Genomic DNA, 17,194 nt, shown 5'->3' with positions numbered 1-17,194 from the left:
AGACATTGTTAGCATCCTATGCTGAGATTCAGAAACCTTTTTAAGACTGAATAAGACTCAGACAAACACGAACAGCCAGGATGGCAGAAGGAGAGAATATGAATATTGACCAAGTGACCCTAATTCTGATGCTTTAATACAATTAAGAAATTGACTCATTGCTTGTTCAAATGACGAACAAATGTGTGACTAAACAGAACACAGTGTATGTCAAGAAGGTCTGACGTACTGGTCAGATTGATGGTTGATTTTGAAGTATAGTGAAGATATGAAATGCAATACAGCTATCCTCTTAGATATAGCCTACAGTACATGTAGCAGATCATCTGAAGAGAGCGGGCTCCCGCCCAGGCTGCATCTCTCAGCACAACTTCACAGAAACTGTATATTTCCTCATGTGTTTGGCTTACTGAGATCCATTTACACGATCACAGTAAAATTAAGTGAAGGTTATTTTGGAGAAAGATCCTCAGATGCACTTAATATACGTATACTTTAATGGTTTGTGACATGTCGCTGTTGCGTGGTGACACTTTAGTCTCACTCAAACCACCACTGATCTCTAATCCTAATGCCTTTTCAAAAACAAAAAAAACTATGTGTGTGACAGTAAATGTAACGAAAAGTTGCACTTTTGTGTAATTGGTTTACTGTTTTATATCTTTCTTCTCGATCATCAGTTTCAGCTTGATAGATTTTCTATCCAATTTAGAACACAATGATAGGTGGCAGTTTTTTCTGGACCAGATGAACCAATGACGTTTCAAGCCATTTTGCTTTACCCTATTCCTCTATTTTTTCAACTTCTTGACCAAATTAAAGAACAATATCTTGTCATTTCGCTGCTTCGGTCGAAATCTTCCTTTCGTTTCTCTTTTTGATTGGCTGGGGGGGGGGGGATTGTCTCTGGAATATTACAGTGTCTAAAGGCTCAGAGGACAAGCCTTCCCTTCTGAAACAGTAGACTAACTTACAATTTATCGAAGAAAACATGGAGTCATTAAACAGCAGCAATTCGTGAACATTGTGATAGTGTGTTTGTGTTAATGCATTATTCTGACAGACCCTATACTTGTGTATACTAGAATATGGGTTCTCCATTTGAATTGATGGCTTTGAAAAAATATCTGTTTGACTTATGCTGCACTCTAGCGGCCAACTGTACGTCCCGATTGTTGGCAGTGCTTCCGGTAGAGCCGGATGCAGCTGTCAATAAACATGGCGTCCGTTACAACAGGTCAGTGATTTGGTAGCCCTGATAGCGTGTAAAGTTGCTTTGATTTGGCATTGGTTATCACTATTTATTTTACAACTCATATTCATATACGCATATTCAGGATTCTTGTTTAATGTGTATCCATGCTCAATGGATTTCAGGCGAAAAATGATACCCGTGTTAGCAGCCAGCGGCTTTTTTCCTCCTACTACTTGGAAGCCAGTTAGCATACTAGCGTAGCTATCTGGCTTGCTAACTGTAGCTTTAAGATGAACTAGCTAGATTCATCTTTCAAAACAATATGATTAGTAATAGTACTTTGGGCGAATTGCAACAATAGTGCAAAGTTATGTTTCGGGAGGATAATATAGTTATGCTAGGTAGCTACATGTATGTTAGCGAGGCAGCTACTGGGACATGTTGCTAGCAGGTTAGCATCTCTCCACCAAAATGAATGAACGTTCACCGCCACACCACGAATTAGTTTTGAATTAGGAAATTTAGCAAAGCTATGAATCAGCTTGATGGGTGGACGTTCGGGGTTAACGAACAATTAGTCCTATTTAAGACGATCTCGTAAATTTTGATGGTCTAGTAGTCAACATTAAAACAACCCACCAGCTGAAGTTAATTGTTCGGGCTGTCGCTCTCAACCGCCCGTGGAATTTCACTCCTGCAGTAAGACTTTCCATCATGGTTTTATAAATATCCCACCCAGCTGGCCGGGTAAAGCATCTGTTGTCTGCCTTCCGCGTGCTGTCCCTGAGGAATAAGGCCTACTCCTGCCCTTTGGGCTATGAATCATTGCATCTGTATGGTATCAGGAGAGGGTCAGATTGCTGAGCGGTTAGGGAATCGGGCTATTAATCAGAAGGTTACCAATTCCCGGCCGTGCCAAATGACGTTATGTCCTTGGGCAAGGCACTTAACCCTACTTGCCTCGGGAGAATGTCCATGTACTTACTGTAAGTTGCTCTGGATAAGAGCGTCTACTAAATGACTACATGTATCAGGAAGTTAAGTTTAAACTGTGCTGTTTTGTGTTTTCTTGTCTTAACAGCCACCTCAGAATGGATCCAGTTTTTTATAGATGCTGGTATCCCGGCTGGCCTGGCTGTTAACTATGCGGTGTCTTTTGTGGACAACAGGTAATGTATAGCACCAGGTTAAATACACTACACGTAGGACCTTCTACGGAACACATCCAGTGTTAGACATTTGTCTTAAGGTTCTAGAACAGGGGAGTGTTGATCCTCCCCTCTTACCTGCAGGATCCAGAAGAACATGCTGATGGACCTGAGCAAGGAGATCATGATGGACCTTGGAATCACAGTCATCGGTGACATCATCGGCATCCTTAAACATGCCAAACAAGTCTACAGACAGGTGAGTTCTGACGGGATGTAACGCTGCAGTTCACCTCACACGCTCTGTTTTCACTTGTAGGACTTATTCAAACACGTTGGCGCCTTAAAAAAATTAAAATAGAAATAGTCTAGGTCTGACAGCAGCAGCTCTGAAACAACCTCCACTCTTTTTCTCTTGTTATCTCAAGGACATGTGCAAGATGGCCACTGAGGCAATCACCTCAGGACAGACCAGTGTTAAGGCCGAACTCCGAAGAACTGCCAATACCCGTGAGCATGAACTACTGCCGACTCAACGTTAAATCTCAAACTATATGTCCATATAGAAACTATGAGTGCCATTAAAATGATGTTGTATTTCCCCATCCCAACTCTTCCTTTACATCCCTCTTCTCAGCTGCCACACGGATGATTGCCAACGCCTTGAGTCGAGAATCCCCGCCTAGCACTCCAGTCCGTCGTCCTGACAACCGCCTCTCCGTGACGGTGTCCAACAAACAGGCCAGCAAGAGTAGCAAAGCAGGTAGATACCCTGGTCGTCTGCCTTGCTCACCCCCCTCTCTCTGTCTACCCCCGTTAACCGTCTAACCCTTCCTATCCTGACCCTGTCTCCTCTCCTGACCCCCCTCCTCTCCTGACCCCCTCTCCTCTCCTGACCCCCTCTCCTCTCCTGACCCCTCTCCTCTCCTGACCCTGTCTCCTCTCCTGACCCCCTCTCCTCTCCTCTCCTGACCCTGTCTCCTCTCCTGACCCCCTCTCCTCTCCTCTCCTGACCCCCTCTCCTCTCCTCTCCTGACCCTGTCTCCTCTCCTGACCCCCTCTCCTCTCCTCTCCTGACCCCCTCTCCTCTCCTGACCCTGTCTCCTCTCCTGACCCTCTCCTGACCCTGTCTCCTCTCCTCTCCTGACCCCCTCTCCTCTCCTGACCCTGTCTCCTCTCCTGACCCCCTCTCCTCTCCTCTCCTGACCCTGTCTCCTCTCCTGACCCTGTCTCCTCTCCTCTCCTGACCCTGTCTCCTCTCCTGACCCCCCCTCCTCTCCTGACCCTGTCTCCTCTCCTGACCCTGTCTCCTCTCCTGACCCTCTCCTGACCCTGTCTCCTCTCCTCTCCTGACCCCTCTCCTCTCCTGACCCTGTCTCCTCTCCTGTGTGGTCAGTCCTAAGTCGAGCAGCAGACGAAGGGAACGGCGTGCCTGTGGTGAAGCGCCGGCGGGTGACAGCGGAGATGGAAGGCAAGTACATCATCAACATGCCCAAAGGCACCACGGCACGCACACGCCGCATCCTGGCCCAGCAGGACACCAAAGGTAGGCCTTACCCAGTGGCCTGGTCGTCCCCATCCACTCACCCCAACCATTTCCTGCCCACCTGCTTGCTACTGACTCACCCACTGCCTGCTTGTAACCCAAACACTGCAACCATACACTGCCTGGAGAATGGGTTCAAACCCAAACTGCAACAAGGCCTGGGATCTGTCTTTCTTCTCCTGCTGTGGGGGAGGCATCCCTCACCAAACGGTTCCGGCACCTTCCTTGCTTTTAAAGTTCTGTTTTTAATTCCGTTTTTCTTTCTCTCTCTCTCCTCTCTCTGCCACACAAAGGGATGAAACGGACCTCTGTATTTGAACGGCTCGGAGCAGAGTCCAAGGCAGACACAACCACTAGCAGCAGCAAGGCGAGTCCTTGACGTGTACATATCTGTGTGTACGTGTGTGTGTGTGTGTCCAGGTGGTGTGACCATGTGCTCATGCTCCCCCCCTCCACAGGCCACAGGCGTGTTCAGCCGTCTGGGCAGAGCTGATGAAGAGGAGGACGAAGAGAAGGCCAACATGGATGAAATGGATGTTGACGCGGAGGAGGACGATAGTGACGGGGAGGGATCAGTCCTCCAGTACGCAGGTGTTCTAAAGGGCCCCACTCTCTCCCTGAAGAAACCCGCCACCCCCAAACCGGCGCCCACCACACTGCGACGCCTGGGGGCCAAGTTCAAAGTGCCCGCCTGCGAGTCCCCAGCCTCCTCCCCCTCTTCCTCTCCAGACAGCCTCCCCCCTGCTAAGCTCAGTGTGCTCCAGAGACTGGGGAAGCCCCCCAGCACACACCCAGGAGCACCTGCCTCCCCTCAGCCCACCGACACCCAGGACAGCCGGGTGACCAGCACCAGACCCAAGGCCCAGGTCCGGCCCGCCCCGGCCAGCCCCAAGGTCAGCAGCAGCTCCAGTGTAGGAGGCGGAGGGGGGGACTGCCTGGGGGCCCAGATGGACGTCGGGTCGGTCAGTGTCTTCAAGAGACTGGGCAGCAAGAAGACCTAAGGCCTCCACACGTCGTCGGTTAGACTTAGTTTGTAATTGTTTTTAATAACTTCTGGTTTTATATCCATCCTTGCATACATGGGGCACGATGAAAGGAGTCATGTTATTCACCGTTTTAAGGGTTTCCAGACGGGCACTACAGCCCTCCTGTGTAAATGACAAGTTGCTGTCAGACTCTGCAGTTCAGTTTATTGAAGGGAAGTTTGTAGTTTCAGTACCAGGGCTACTGGGCCTCTCCACTGGTCAAGTGTGAAACACAGAGGAGTCCTTATTCAGACAGGATATCCTGACACTCCAGCTGCTTTGCAAGAGTGGGCACCTTTCCCCCTCTGCTGTTTTTAAACAGGGCGTTGTAAACCCCACATAACTATTCCTAAATTGTTTTATTGTGTTATAGCGTCATTTTAAGGCATGCCATTCACCAAGCCACCAAGATGTGTGTTGTGTGAACCTCATATCCCTTCACGGATGGTTTGAAGCTGCTCCACTCCTACAGGAAGGTGAAATATCGTCGCATGTTGATGACATAGGACAGAGCATATCCAAAGTCGATTGGCTATCAAAAAGGGTTGCGGGGTTGACCTTAGCGTATCACGTTAGTTCATGTTCGTGCTCCAAAGCCAAGCTGTCGACGTGACAATAGGTCAAAGTTGGTCTGTTAGGACCTTGATGTCGTGTGCCACAGTTGTGTCCAGAAAGGTTGTGTTGAGAAAGCTCATGTAATAAATCATGTCTAGGGCTGGAATCATTCCTCTGTACGCTAACATAGATGTGCTTAGCTGAACGCACCACTGCCCTCGGAACAGCTACAGCACAGCCTCAGTAGAAGTTTCTAACAGCTCGTGTAACCACAGTATGAGATCAAACTCACACCGAGAACACTCACTCCCTGAGCCCCTCTTTGAACCATATCACCCCAACAAACCTTTCCTACATCCTCACGCTTGAGTTAAGATAATCAGTGTTTAGATTTAGTAGGATACACTTAGTCAGACAGCAAGGATTGCTGTACACTATGTATTTATATGCCTGATAGGAACACCTAAGTCTCTCCCAAGTGTGGAGGTCTCTGGTTTGTCATAGATAACCCGGAACAGAACCCCCCCCATAGGACCAAGCACCTGGATACGTCACTTTGAGACTTTGTATTTGCCTTTTGTAAACTTCACCGGGGAACTTTGCTACACTGTACAGATTTTAAGGAAATGAAAATCATGACAATGGATAAAAACATTGTGCAGTTTTTGTTGTTGGAAAGAAGCAACAGATTATGGATTCTTGGGGAACATGTACTTCTACGAATAAAAACGGAAGAAAGATTGTGACTCATTTGGTTTCATGATTGTTATTGAGATGTTCCAGTGTCCTAAACAGCTGGGAGTAGATATCTCTTATCAGATGCACTAAAGCATCATTAGCCTCATATTTTTTTAACTATTCGATATCCGATTTTGAGAAATGGTTAGTGATCATAATAGTCATCTCTGTGTGAAACGAAGCTAGGATATGGGAATGACTAAAAATTGAAGATGGAAAAACCCAAACTAAACACGAAGACACTGTACAGATATAAAATACTTTTAATTTTTCCACACAAGGACAACAGGACGAGTTTACCTGCAACAATATGGGAATCACTGTACACAAGGAAACTATTCTCTTCAATATTACAGCTATATTTTACATTATACAAGTCCATTCTCACAGACTGATTTATATAAATAAGGACACATCTTCACTTTAGGTGGTGAAGATGCACAGCTACCTTGGTCTGGTGCTAAGCACTGTGTACAAAGGAAAACGTTCAGCTGTCGAAAGAGGGTTGAGTTGGCAAACGGCGATCAGATAAGAATTCTCAAATATTAACATAACGGTTGTCTCTGTGTGCTGGATGGCTACAGTTCTCAGAATGTTCTGATCAGTGGCATCATCTAAGAATTGTTCAATTCCATTGGAATGTGGAACACTGTCTAGGTTAGGAATGTTCAACAAAATACTATTCCTGTCCAGACTAGGGGAAAAAAACCACCACTATTGGCCACAACTACTTATTCGCTCATCACACCTGTAAAAGTGTAATCAAATGAATGGCAATAAAGTTCAAAAAATGTAGTCTTCTCCTGGCGGTGTCTTTCATAGGAGAGAAAAAAACTTCTTGATTGTTCATTCCAATTGAGCATGTTGCAGTTTATCAAAGAATGTGATTAACCAATCCCTGTGGAAACTACACGGCACAGAATCACTTTGTTAAAACTGTACAACAGTTTCAACTGTTTTAACAAAGTACAACATATGAGAAACATTGATTTGATGTGTTGGACAGCCATGAGATTTGATCGCCTGATCTCTGCAGGGGGAAGTGACAAGGGGGTGTGCGTCCTCTCACAGCTTCTGTGGTTTCAAAACAGATCTTAGAAACATCAAAGCCTTCCAGTGTTTTCCTCTCGACGTCTGGAACACCCGTGACAGGGCATGCACGTGTTCTCAGATTCCAAAAATGCAAACTAAAACTCGTTCTCTTATCCTTCCGTCTCTAATCAACAATAAATTTGAGACTTGTAAAAAAAAAAATCGAAGCAGTCAGTCAACACCCTCATATGTTTGGTCAAGCCAAACTTGGGTTTGTGCATGTATGTATGTTTACTGTGCCTTTTTGAATTGTGTATGTGCGCTGATGTGTGTGTGTGTGTGTGTGTGTGTGTAAGTTGACATGGTATGCATGCAAAAGCAGCCTTACAGGATTAACAGGGCTGAGGTATCGATGGAGGTCAGGGTTTGGTGATGTGAACTTCACTAGCGTTTCCATTGGTGGTTGTGGTGATGATGTACTGCGTGGGGGCTTGCTGATTGGTTGATTCAAGGTGTTCTGTGTGTCCCTGGGTGGAGCTTTGGGTCTGTTTGGATTCCAGTTCAGCCTGGCCGTCTGAAATCACATAGTGAGTCTACACACACACACACACACACACACAATACACACAGGCACAGATCGGGATCAGTTAGATGCCGCACAGGTAAAACGAAAAAAAGCTTTCTTACACCAATAAACAATTGACTGAGCAAACATGCATCTTATATACTGTCTAGGACAACTACATGTCACACGGGATGACCCAGCCTTTCCTCGCTCACCGTCTTCACCTGGCCGCTGTTGACTCCGGTGACCGGGGTGCTGGCCTCAGCAATCACATACTGGGTGTGAGGGAGAGCCATCATCTGGATCTCAGAGGCTGGGGAGAGGAGGAGGACGACGACAAGAGGTCAACACGAGGCCATCTTAACAGAGTAAGCGGTCTGTATGAGAGCCCGCGTGAGGCCATGCTTTCTGCTGGTCGGGTTTTGTTTATCTGTCATGTAGGAGTGGGAGTTACTTTAGGGTGGTATTGGTATGGACGGGGGAGGGGGAGAAACTCACGGTAGCCTCGATAGTTCCAGTTCCCAGGGATGTACGTGTGCTGTACCGCCCCCTGCTGGGTGGAGGGGGTCTGGAGGGTGTGGCTCTGGGCCAGGGTCACCGGGGTCAGCTGGGCGGGGCTCAGCTCCTGAGACGCCTGCTGGGAGGCGGGGCTTAGGGGCTGACCGGTTACCTAGCGGGGCGGGGGATCGACGGGTTAGCGTGGGTGTCTCTTCTGCTCCCTGCTGTTCCTGACATGAACCAACTACCTGAGGTTAAATGCTGTTCTGATTCACAGAGAGAGAGAGAGAGAGAGAGAGAGAGAGAGAGAGAGAGAGAGAGAGAGAGAGAGAGAGAGAGACGCTGTACCTGGGTGGCTCCTTGACCCGTCCCTGAGGGCTCAGCCACCTGGATGTGCTGCACCTGGATGGAGTGCTGGCTGTAGCCGTGAGGGTCGTGCAGCTGACTCACATCCACCGTGGAGTGCTGGGAGTGAGGAGAAGCCTGCGACACATGAGACAGGGCGTCAGTGCAGCTCTATCAGGGGTGCAGACCGAGAGAGAGACAGAGAGAGAGACAGAGAGAGAGACAGAGAGAGAAAGAGAGAGAGAAAGAGACTAAGGGAGTGAGAGATGGACACTGGGAGAGAGAGAGATAGAGACTGTGGGAGAGAGATAGAGAGAGAGACTAAGGGAGAGAGAGAGAGAGAGAGCGAGCAAGAGAGAGAGAGCGAGCAAGAGAGAGAGAGAGAAAGAGAGAGAGAGGGGCCGGGTTGGAGCGAAGAGGAGGTCAACATGACGCAGCAGCAGCTCTGGGTCTTACCGGCGCCACCTGGACCACCTGGAGCTGGATGTGCTGGGGCTGGGCCAGGCCCCCTCCGGCCTGGGACACGGGGATGTACTGGATCCTCTGGTAGTCTCCCTGGGCCGTGCGGTAGTCTGTGGTGAGCGTCTGGGACAGCTCCGTCATGGCCTGGGTCAGCAGGTCTGTCGTCTGGGTCAGGGACACACACACACAGACCACTTCACTATCCCGTCATTTACTGTGCAGCCAGAAGCTTAGCATTGCCGCGTCGTAATAAACACATCAGGTTATCGATCGTGTTTTGGGAATTATTTGTGATCGATCTTGGTCTGGGGGCCCCCTCTCACCACCACGGCCTCTGCGGAGCTCCCGTCGGCGCTGATGACGGCCGGCGTGCTGCTGATGACGGCGGCGGTGAGGGGAGCCTGCATGGCGCTGGCCAGCTGGGTGTACTCTGGGTGCTTCTTCCGAATGTGCTGGACCATCTTCGTCTGTCCCCCAAAAGAAAACACACACAAGGTAAACAAAACATCAGATCCAAATCTCTCCCGCCTCCACCCGCCGTCGACCAATGAGGTGTCCTCTAGGCTGGTGGGCGGCCCACCTTGCTGCTGTACTGCTTGGCGCAGTGCGGGCAGCAGACGGGCGCCGTGGCGATGGTGCCCGTCAGCTGGGTGTGCGTGCTCAGCATGGGGTCGGGCTCCCCGGGGCCGGCTGGGCGGAGCTTGCGGATGCTGGGCGGAAGCTCCGCCCCCGGGTGGTTCTTCAGGATGTGGGCCTTCCTCTTACTGGCGCTCTTGTACACCTGGAGGTACACGACCAACAACAGGAGACGGCTGTCTATTAAAATGTTGAAAAAGGTCAGTTTGTGATTGACTGGGCTCCCGTGTGTTAAACGGCCTGTAGAGGGGGCGGTGTGGGGGATGCAGACCTTGTCGCAGTACTGGCAGAAGTAGTCTCTGTTGGGCTTGATGATGGGCAGGGTGAGCTCTGGAACGTCATCGATACGCATCTCCGGGTGACGCTTGGAAAGATGGTTTACCTGCGCACAGGGGTCAATGGTTGAGAGTGTACTCTTTGTTTCTATGTGTGTGTGTATGTGTGTCTTTCAGTGTTCCTGTCTGCATGTGTGTGTGTGTGTATGTGTGTCTTTCAGTGTGTGTGTGTGTGTGTCTTTCAGTGTGTGTGTCTGTATGTGTGTGTGTGTCTTTCAGTGTGTGTGTCTGTATGTGTGTGTGTGTGTGTGTTACCAGGTTGATGGAAGAGGACTCACCAGCATCCCCCTGCGTCTGAACCCCATCATGCAGACTCGGCACTTGAACATGAAGCTCTCGAAATCGGTGGTGGGCACCTTCAGCTTGAGAGCCTTGGAGCGGTGGACCCGGTCCGCCTTCTTGGCCTCCCGCTCGGGGTTGTGCATGCGCTGCATGTGCTCCCGGAGTTTGTCCTTCCTCTGAGGGGGACCGCCGGAGGGGAAGACATGTCAAAAACACAACACGGACGGAGACACACCTCTGAAGCCTGAACTTCTCTAAACAGAACAATCCAGCCGTGCGTTTTTTTGGGGGGTTGTTTGACGCCGTTCTCTCCGCTGCCTCGGTTGCCCCCCTCACCTTGAACTGCTTCCCACAGGTGGAGCACAGGAAGTCTTTGCGGTCTGAGTGCCGCAGCATGTGCAGGCGCAGCTTGTCCGGTCTGCAGAAGGCCTTGTCGCACTCCGGACACTGGAAGATCTTCTCCGAGTGGAAACAGCGAACGTGCTTCTTTACCTGGGAGAGACCCGCGGGCCCGTTCGGTCAGTCGCACAGCGTCAACCAGACAACCAGTTCAAACCCCTCCATCACACACACACACCCACACCCAGGGCCTCCCCCTCCCTCACCTGGATGAAGTCGGTGAAGCTCTTCCGGCAGGAGGGGCAGGAGAAGCAGCCGTTGACGGCGTGGACGCCCACGTGGTCCTTGAGCAGGTCCAGCCGGTCGAAGGTGTCGGTGCAGAAGAGGCAGGAGAAGGTGCGGTGCTCCGAGTGCAGCAGCAGGTGCTCCTCGAAGGCGGCGTCGCTGGCGAAGCTCTTGCTGCACACGTGGCAGGTGAAGGCGTAGGCGTCGCGGGCGTGGACGCGCAGGTGCTGCTCCAGCTTGTCCTTGTCACGGAAGGCCTTGCCGCAGTGGGTGCACTTGAAGGGCCGGAAGGACTTCCTGATGAAGAGGTGCTGGAGCGCGGCATTCTGGGATTGGGGGGGGGGGGGGGCACATTTAGAACCAAGGGACAACCGGCTACAACCGACGCAAACACAGGCGGGGTCCCGTCGAGACAGGAAGGGGCTACCGAAGATGCAATGGAGGATGGGGGGGGGGGGGGGGTAGACAATCCCCCGGATGTCACGGCAACATTTACACCATGAGAATGACACCTTGGTTATGGTTTGACGCCCCGCCATCCTCCCCGGCCCCTACCTGGGCATCCATCTTTAAGGGAAGCACGTATTGAGAGAGAGAGATAACATGCTGGTGAAACAAGACTCTAAGGCCTGCTTAGACACACAGCATCCAGAACTCGGGAGAAGGTGAAAGCCTCACCCGGATCCTCTTGGCGCGGCGCATGTCCTGGGCCGTGAGGTGGGGGTCCGCTTGGGCGCTGGAAGAGGGGTCCTCCTTCACGGGAACCAGGAGGTGTGTGGTGGAGGGAGGCGGGTCTGCGTCCGGGACCGCTTCCCCCGCGGGGGGGTCCAGCTGGGCCTCAGCCTCAGACCCTGCCTCCTCGGCCTCCAGCTCCACCACCTTCAGCCCATTCTGGGCCCCGTCTCTCCTCTGCTCCGACGGCAGCTTCACAGCCAGACCCAGCATCTCCTACAGCCAGGGACAAATCCATTACAATCAAATGACAATTAGCCATGTGGTCAGAGACGGCTACTAACACAGACTGATGAGACTCTAAGTAGACAGCAACCAGACCTAGACTGATGAGACTAAGTAGACAGCAACCAGACCCAGACTGATGAGACTCTAAGCAGACAGCAACCAGACCCAGACTGACGACACTCTAAGCAGACAGCAGCCAGACAGTCTCTCCATACCGCCGTCTTATCCACACTAGTGTCAACAGGAGGTTCCAGGCGTATGAATTTGGGCGGCCGTCCTGGTCTCCTTCCTGTGCCGAACCTCTTCCTGCCTCTGCCTCGGCCACGCCCCCGCGGTTTGCTGACGTAGTCCAGCTTGTCGTCGTGCATGTTGAGGTGCTGCTGCAGCTGCTCCGAGCTCACGAAGCGCCGGTTGCACTCGTAACACGGCCAGTTCTTCTCCTGCTCCCGTAACACTGGCGGAGGTCAGAGCAGAGCGAGGTCAACACCAAAACAGGACTGTCCTCTGTCCTGTGAACCTGAACGTGGCTGAGCAAGGTGTGGTGTGGAGCAGCAGAGGACACACACACCTTTCCGCTCCTCCTCCGTGACGTCGTGGACCTTCTGGTTGACAAACTCTGCGTAGGATGCAGCATACCACACCTGTGGAAGCACACAGGACTCACACTATCACGTCAGGTGACGTATCGTCGTTTGTAAACTATATCTACTATACTACAGCTAACATGTTACGTCACATCTCAGTTTGGACTGTGTTTTTATGGGAAACTGTGGCCCTACCTTGAGTTCCTGTTTGGGCTGGATGTTTTTGATGGTGGTGTAGAAGATCTCAGAGCCGTACTGGTAGGCTACAAGGTTCTGTTCCAGGTGGTTCTCAGCAGGCCTCACAAACATCAGCCAGTTACAGCTGTCCTCGTCCGACAGGTCCACCCACATGTCCTCCGGCTTCTGCCCGTCTTTCTCCAGGTCCAGCATGCACAACTGAAAACCAACGAAGAAGAAATCAGACTTGAGAAAAACACGAAACAGGTAGGCCCGCCTCGACTTGAGCGAGTCTGTTTTTTTTTCTTCCCCAAACCACAAAGGCGACTTGCTTTGAGCTGTATGTAGTGGTCCTGTAGTTCGTTCTGTGGCACCAGGGGTCCCTCCACCGGGCCGAACTGGGTGCGCTTGGGGATGCGCCTCTTGGAGAAGACCCCGCCCAGGAAGCGATCGATGTAGAGGACCAGGGGGAGGCTGGCGCGCGCCTTGGACACCACGGGCCGGTTGGGGATGGGGTGGAGGGGGCCGTGCTTCTGACACACAGAGGGGTTGGTGTTGTTACACTCTTCACACCCTGAGTGTCGCGGGAGAGACGGAGAGACGGAGGGGGGGGGGGGGGGGGGGGGGGAGGAAACATCGGGAGAGCCGTCGTTAGAGGAGAGAGCAGCAGAAAGATGGCGAGGGGTTGGGGGTTGGTAACAGACTGATTCTTTTGGGGGCTAATAGGCAGAGAGGACAAAGTCAGGTGCTGTTCTCACTCGCTATGCGGTCCAAAAAAAATCAATCAAGAATAGGATCGTTCCGGATGTTGAACGAGTCACTCACAGAGGTTGTGAGGGGTGAAGGCCTGGGGCTGACGAGGCTCCCAGTCGTCCATGTCAGAGTCATCTTCATCGTCGTCGTCCTCGTCGTCCTCTTCGGAATCCTCCGTGGAGTCTGTGGCCCCCGGAGGGCTGGACGGGTGCTCTTCGATGTCGGCCATGTTGGGGAGGGAGTTTGACACCGACAGCTGCCCCTGCCAAGACAGGAAATGCCGTCAACATCCTGCCAGGGGGCAGAGGTCCTGGTGCTGGACCCTAGAACGTGAGGATATGCTGGAGTCTGTCTGCCTCAGCCTGCTGCCAGTGGGGCTCCTGACCTGAGGAACGGGCTCCAGCAGGGCCTGTGGAGCTTCGGCTACGTTGCTGAGGACATGCAGGTTGGCAGCATTCATGTTCTGTCCGCTGGGCAGCAAAACAGTCACCTACAGCAATGGGACAACATGGAGAATTGATATAACCTTGCTCAGGTTGCTGATTTTGGGACTCTAGTAAATGTTTTTAAGGAGTAAAATCACTTGCCTGTTGTGTGGTGCCGTCCTGCTGTATGTAGGCCACTTGTGATTGGTCTGCAAACACTGTCTGAGAGCAGGAAGTACACAAACAGAATCAGAGCAACAATAGATAGCAAGTGTCCGATGTTAAACTGAAGAAATGCTCTGAATAAGACCGTCTGCTAAATGACTAAATGTAAGAAACAGTTCAATAAAAAAAAAAAGAAGAGAAGTCTTCCATTCCGTGCTGCCTGGTCCTGCTGAGCTCCTTGTTGCTCACCTGTGAGCCATCTGCAGGATGGATGTAGACCAGCGTGTGTTCAGCAGACTCCACTGACGTGTAGGAGTTCCCATCAGCCGTGTAAACTACCTGCTGCTGCCCTCGATCCTGCTGGTCCTCACTGTACACTATCTGGGCCACAGTGCCACCCTCAAAATGCACCTGCAACCAACACATTGCTCTGCTGAAAACCGTCCACTTAGCACACATAACTACATGAAACAGGCATGTACTGATTAGACTCACAGACTCGGTTTATGGTACTATGAACGCCAGGTTGTCGTTCATAGCATTTAGCTATCACGATCAGACAACCTGACGTGGTATTAATGGAAACCAACCTGAGTTGTGTTGTCCGATTCATTGTTGGATGCCTGACTCCACACAGGGGACGATTCTTCCTTGGTCTCCATGGCAGCACGTCGTCAGGGCCGTTCATGAGCTCTCGTCACCTCCTGTCACCTTGTTGTCACACAACTCCTGGGTGACCAAGAGATTGGTTGCCACAGAGATAATAAAAACAGTGCAAATTACATTCATGCTGGAGAATTACGAATCTACTATGGTTACAATCATGGAAGTAGCTAGTGGCTATGTTACAGGGGTTAACATCTAATAATATTGACGTCTTGCTTCATCAGTGAGCACTTACTAGGTTGCTTTATCTAAGAAGATGTATGTCCTTTCAATTCAATATTTGCTCGCCAATAATAATAGCTTTATCTTATTCATGATACACAACAAAGTTAATTACCCTTGACCAGCAAGGTGTGCAACCTATTGGATGGTAAAAGAAAGGAGTTGAAGCGTTAGTACTGGCAAGACTAACATGAGTTGCTACTCTATGGTAGCTAGCTATTTCGTAGCACAATTGGGCGACATATCGATATACTACATTTGCCATTCACGGTGTGTATTAATGAACGACATTGAAATCTGAATCGACTGAATCAGGTTGGGCAATCTAGCTAGCTTTCTTGCAGCCCATTCAAGTCAAAATAACCCCGCATGGGGCTTATTGGGAAGAACGGTCACATTTGTCACAATGGGGGTATGAGAAAAACGCGGCCGAAATGTTCCGATGAGCGCCCGAGAAAATGGTGTCAAAAATGCAACACCGTGCGTCGACAAGAAGCAAAAATACACATTTTTTAAATTTTTAATGGTTACCATACATGTCGTTCACGACATCATTAGTACATGTATTTCCCCCCTATTTTGACCCCTCAAGTTGTCAGTCCCAACCGGACCATACCACAAAAACCAGCGCTGCAGAAACCCGGGCATTTATTGCACCGCAAGACCCGCATTATGAAATTTAACAATAATGTAGGGCCGACCTTGAACAAATGCATTACAAGCCAGACAGACCGCGTGAATATGGTTGAACAATTTCCATAGAGTAGTCTTTTAATTCACAAGAGCCCAAATATTTCAAATAGACCCACCCGTCCCCCAATCTAGTTGAGCCCAGCCTTCAGTCTACTGTAGAACAAGGAAGGAGAGGCTCCATTTTGGGTGGGACTAAACAACAACAACCACATTCGAAGAGACCATAAGAAAGCGGCATATTACAACTGATAGAAATGTGATATACAGCTGCGATTTTCGAATTGACACTTACACAGAGGTATTCTGGAATTGTTTCTTTGAGTCCCATGTACCAATCATTCCGAGTTTAGATCAATTTAATGACAACGTCCAAGTTTGTTCTTACCTCAGAATGGTAGCTGCAGAGAAGGCTGCATTGCATATATTACCATATTCTTCTTAGCAACTCGCGAAGGGCTATTGCGATTGGTTGAATTTTATTTAGTGACAAAATAGAAATACAATGTGTCATGTCAGTAAATCTTTTACAAGCATTAGCGGGGTGGCCACACACTCTATAAATTCACAACTGTGCTATAATTGTGAATAAAAAAAATTCTGTTCCCAGTCATAAATATTTTCACTGTCCCCGTTTTGCAGGGACGTCCACTGATTTATTTTCTTTACTGTTCCGACCAATGAGAAATAAATAGCGGATCCAAGCCATCCAATCATCTGGCTTCTTGTTGTAAAACCGAATCAATCTTTTTAAAATAAAATTGGATTGAAAAGGTACTGTGGAGTTGACTTTAAACGTTATATTTACCCAGTTGGTATTCTGTATGCAAAACATTATGCAGGACCCTGTTGGCTAATAAATTACCTTGTTTTCTATGACATCAATTACATATATGAAATCAGATTGACTATGAAATATAGCAAAATGAATAGGACACATAGTCACTGATAAGGTTAAAAATCAAAATTGTTGTTGAAATAATAATTGTTTCTTTCAATCTCTAGAAATTTCACCCCATGCTTCCAAAAAACACCTCCCACAAATTGGATTGGCTTGATGAGCACTTCTTACATCCCACTATGGGGTTGAGATCTGATGCCTGTGCTGGCCACTATTAGACTCAGTTTACCAGTTGACTGCTTCATCCTTAAAGAGTTATTGCATAGTTTGGAGCTGTGCTTTGAGTCATTATCCGGTTGTAGAGAACATTTGCTCCAATCAAGCTCCGTTCACAGGGCTTGGTGTTGCAAAATGGAGTTAAATGCTTCCCTTCTTCAAGATGCCTTTACCTTGTCCAGGAATCCCATTTTACCAGCACCCTCAGACCATCACATGGCCTTAACCAGGCTGAACAAGGGGCGTCAAGCACTCCTCCAGCATCTGTTTATTTGGTAGACAAATATTCTTCTTTGTGATCCGAGCACTTCAAAGTTTGATTTGTCTGTCCATGACACTTTTTTTTTTAATCCAACATTCCTCCGTCCTGTGTCTGTGTTCTTTTCCCCATCTAATATATATATATTTTTTGTTTTTGTTTTATATTTAGTTCTAGATAGGTATTTTTC

General features: G+C 49.5%; 2 protein-coding genes across 9 annotated transcripts; one reads left to right on the top strand and one right to left on the bottom strand.

The window, feature by feature from the left end:
* The first annotated feature begins 1,182 nt into the window (after positions 1 to 1,182).
* Positions 1,183 to 6,210, top strand: c15h19orf47 (chromosome 15 C19orf47 homolog). 3 transcript variants are annotated; one of them, XM_084674214.1, is made up of 8 exons: positions 1,183 to 1,237; positions 2,277 to 2,364; positions 2,488 to 2,602; positions 2,772 to 2,853; positions 2,981 to 3,106; positions 3,740 to 3,814; positions 4,183 to 4,256; positions 4,348 to 6,210. In XM_084674214.1, the coding sequence occupies exons 1-8, from the start codon at positions 1,201 to 1,203 to the stop codon at positions 4,888 to 4,890; spliced, it is 1,140 nt and encodes a 379-aa protein (XP_084530340.1). In that variant the 5' UTR covers positions 1,183 to 1,200; the 3' UTR covers positions 4,891 to 6,210. The 3 variants fall into 3 exon arrangements, with proteins under 3 accessions (XP_084530340.1, XP_084530339.1, XP_084530341.1); XM_084674213.1 differs by having other exon boundaries at positions 3,740 to 3,889; XM_084674215.1 differs by lacking the exon at positions 1,183 to 1,237 and having other exon boundaries at positions 2,272 to 2,364; positions 2,457 to 2,602; positions 3,740 to 3,889.
* Positions 6,211 to 6,447: 237 nt separating this feature from the next.
* prdm10 (PR domain containing 10) lies at positions 6,448 to 16,123 on the bottom strand. Of its 6 annotated transcripts, XM_084674209.1 has the most exons (23): positions 15,924 to 16,034; positions 15,054 to 15,076; positions 14,641 to 14,779; positions 14,300 to 14,461; positions 14,048 to 14,107; positions 13,846 to 13,950; positions 13,533 to 13,722; positions 13,040 to 13,281; positions 12,726 to 12,926; positions 12,515 to 12,587; positions 12,162 to 12,400; positions 11,665 to 11,934; positions 10,968 to 11,312; positions 10,699 to 10,854; positions 10,359 to 10,538; positions 10,017 to 10,127; positions 9,690 to 9,890; positions 9,433 to 9,576; positions 9,104 to 9,274; positions 8,651 to 8,785; positions 8,303 to 8,474; positions 8,020 to 8,117; positions 6,448 to 7,832 (listed from the first exon to the last, which is right to left on the bottom strand). In XM_084674209.1, exons 3-23 carry the CDS (start codon positions 14,710 to 14,712, stop codon positions 7,659 to 7,661), a joined length of 3,501 nt encoding a protein of 1,166 aa, XP_084530335.1. In that variant the 5' UTR covers positions 14,713 to 14,779; positions 15,054 to 15,076; positions 15,924 to 16,034; the 3' UTR covers positions 6,448 to 7,658. The 6 variants fall into 6 exon arrangements, with proteins under 6 accessions (XP_084530335.1, XP_084530337.1, XP_084530332.1 ...); XM_084674211.1 differs by lacking the exon at positions 15,054 to 15,076 and having other exon boundaries at positions 16,017 to 16,123; XM_084674206.1 differs by lacking the exon at positions 15,054 to 15,076 and having other exon boundaries at positions 15,924 to 16,042.
* Positions 16,124 to 17,194: the final 1,071 nt, after the last annotated feature.

The sequence above is a fragment of the Hypomesus nipponensis genome, chromosome 15, assembly GCF_054491055.1.
Source record: "Hypomesus nipponensis isolate SF chromosome 15, ASM5449105v1, whole genome shotgun sequence".
In the NCBI taxonomy this organism is placed as follows: domain Eukaryota; kingdom Metazoa; phylum Chordata; class Actinopteri; order Osmeriformes; family Osmeridae; genus Hypomesus; species Hypomesus nipponensis.
The sequence above is the reverse complement of the archived record's forward strand: the minus strand, read 5'-3'. Positions and strand labels throughout refer to the sequence as shown.

Excerpts from the sequence above, each read along its gene's own strand:
- c15h19orf47 (XM_084674213.1), top strand. The coding sequence starts at position 1,201 with ATGCAGCTGTCAATAAACATGGCGTCCGTTACAACAG. Across the intron at positions 3,107-3,739 it reads CAGCAAGAGTAGCAAAGCAG|TCCTAAGTCGAGCAGCAGAC; the intron begins GTAGATACCCTG and ends CTGTGTGGTCAG. Across the intron at positions 4,257-4,347 it reads CAACCACTAGCAGCAGCAAG|GCCACAGGCGTGTTCAGCCG; the intron begins GCGAGTCCTTGA and ends CCCCCTCCACAG.
- prdm10 (XM_084674211.1), bottom strand. The coding sequence starts at position 14,712 with ATGGAGACCAAGGAAGAATCGTCCCCTGTGTGGAGTCAGGCATCCAAC. Across the intron at positions 14,462-14,640 it reads AATCGGACAACACAACTCAG|GTGCATTTTGAGGGTGGCAC; the intron begins GTTGGTTTCCAT and ends TGTTGGTTGCAG. Across the intron at positions 13,951-14,047 it reads AGGACGGCACCACACAACAG|GTGACTGTTTTGCTGCCCAG; the intron begins GCAAGTGATTTT and ends CCATTGCTGTAG.